The sequence below is a fragment of the Emiliania huxleyi genome, assembly GCF_000372725.1.
Source record: "Emiliania huxleyi CCMP1516 unplaced genomic scaffold EMIHUscaffold_450, whole genome shotgun sequence".
NCBI lineage: Eukaryota > Haptophyta > Isochrysidales > Noelaerhabdaceae > Emiliania > Emiliania huxleyi.
In genome coordinates this window covers 65,333-67,617 of record NW_005198610.1, presented here as the reverse complement: position 1 = coordinate 67,617, position 2,285 = coordinate 65,333, and the positions used below count along the sequence as shown (strand labels likewise).

The 2,285-nt window shown below is 60.0% G+C and overlaps 1 protein-coding gene across 1 annotated transcript; it reads left to right on the top strand.

Moving 5' to 3' along the window:
* Nucleotides 1-828: 828 nt before the first annotated feature.
* On the top strand, nt 829-1,677 carry EMIHUDRAFT_76075 (hypothetical protein; the record flags this gene model as incomplete). Its single annotated transcript, XM_005768601.1, has 1 exon — nt 829-1,677. A coding segment is annotated over one exon (849 nt), but the record flags the coding sequence as incomplete, so codon positions are not given.
* Between the last annotated feature and the right edge of the window lie 608 nt (nt 1,678-2,285).

Sequence of the window (2,285 nt, the reverse complement as noted above, 5' to 3'; positions counted from 1 at the left end):
ATCTCTCCCCATCTCTCCCCATATCTCCCGCAACGGCATCGGCATCGGAAGGGGTTTCCCACAATCGCTCCCATCTCGTCCCCATCTCTCCCCATCTCTCCCCATATCTCCCCATATCTCCCGCAAGGCTCGCTCGAGGTTCCACATCGCCCCATATCTCCCCATCTCTCCCCATCTCTCCCCATATCTCCCCATATCTCCCGCACGGCTCGCTCGAGGTTCCACATCGCCCCATCTCTCCCCATCTCTCCCCATCTCTCCCCATATCTCCCCATATCTCCCGAACGGCTCGCTCGAGGTTCCACATCGCCCCATCTCTCCCCATCTCTCCCCATCTCTCCCCATATCTCCCCATATCTCCCCATATCTCCCGCACGGCTCGCTCGAGGTTCCACATCGCCCCATCTCTCCCCATCTCTCCCCATATCTCCCCATATCTCCCGCACGGCTCGCTCGAGGTTCCACATCGCCCCATCTCTCCCCATCTCTCCCCATCTCTCCCCATATCTCCCGCACGGCTCGCTCGAGGTTCCACATCGCCCCATCTCTCCCCATATCTCCCCATATCTCCCCATATCTCCCGCACGGCTCGCTCGAGGTTCCACATCGCCCCATCTCTCCCCATCTCTCCCCATCTCTCCCCATATCTCCCGCACGGCTCGCTCGAGGTTCCACATCGCCCCATCTCTCCCCATATCTCCCCATATCTCCCCATATCTCCCGCACGGCTCGCTCGAGGTTCCACATCGCCCCATCTCTCCCCATCTCTCCCCATCTCTCCCCATATCTCCCCATATCTCCCGCACGGCTCGCTCGAGGTTCCACATCGCCCCATCTCTCCCCATCTCTCCCCATATCTCCCCATATCTCCCGCACGGCTCGCTCGAGGTTCCACATCGCCCCATATCTCCCCATCTCTCCCCATCTCTCCCCATACCTCCCGCACGGCTCGCTCGAGGTTCCACATCGCCCCATCTCTCCCCATCTCTCCCCATCTCTCCCCATATCTCCCCATATCTCCCGCACGGCTCGCTCGAGGTTCCACATCGCCCCATCTCTCCCCATCTCTCCCCATCTCTCCCCATATCTCCCCATATCTCCCGCACGGCTCGCTCGAGGTTCCACATCGCCCCATCTCTCCCCATCTCTCCCCATCTCTCCCCATATCTCCCCATATCTCCCGCACGGCTCGCTCGAGGTTCCACATCGCCCCATCTCTCCCCATCTCTCCCCATCTCTCCCCATATCTCCCCATATCTCCCGCACGGCTCGCTCGAGGTTCCACATCGCCCCATATCTCCCCATATCTCCCCATATCTCCCCATATCTCCCCATATCTCCCGCACGGCTCGCTCGAGGTTCCACATCGCCCCATATCTCCCCATATCTCCCCATATCTCCCCATATCTCCCCATATCTCCCCATATCTCCCGCACGGCTCGCTCAAGGTTGCGCCCGCACGCTCACTCGCCGCCGGATCGCGCGCGCGCGTGGCGCCAACCCTCCCTTCTCCCCCCCCCCCCCTTTTTAAATAGATCCAGGAGGCGAAGCTTGCCCTTCTCGACTAGCTCGATCCAGTCGAGAAAGGTGTCCCAGAAAGACACCAAGGACACGCCTTCCCCATGCAATACAGACGGCCTCCGCCTGGAGACCACAGAGAACGCCAGCCTCTACTGATGGAACAACAAGTCAGCCATGAGGGCCCGCCCCGGGGCGGGCGGTATGGCTGCAGCAGCGAGCTTCCAGCCATCCCTAGTCAGGATGGCTGCCCTCTGTGTATCGCAGCCATCGGGCTGGAGGCTATGGCTGCACTGTAGCTAGCTCAGCCATCCCTAGGTAAGATGGTTGTGCAGGAACGTTCACAGCCATACTGCTGTCACGTTCCGAGGTTAGCCGATTCTAACTTAGCGCGTCGTGCAATTTCGTCACATCCTCATCAGGCGCTGCCACCGACTCAAGTGGATGGTGGAGCTATTTTCCTGGAAAACCATCGAGAGGGGCTCGCTGCGAGGAAGGAAGGGCTGTGTGAGAAGCCGATCCCCGTAGTCCGCCCCACTCCTCTCCCCATCCACTTGAGTCGGTGGCAGCGCCTGATGAGGATGTGACGAAATTGCACGACGCGCTAAGTTAGAATCGGCTAACCTCGGAACGTGACAGCAGTATGGCTGTGAACGTTCCTGCACAACCATCTTACCTAGGGATGGCTGAGCTAGCTACAGTGCAGCCATAGCCTCTAGCCCGATGGCTGCGATACACAGAGGGTAGCCATCCTGACTAGGGATGGC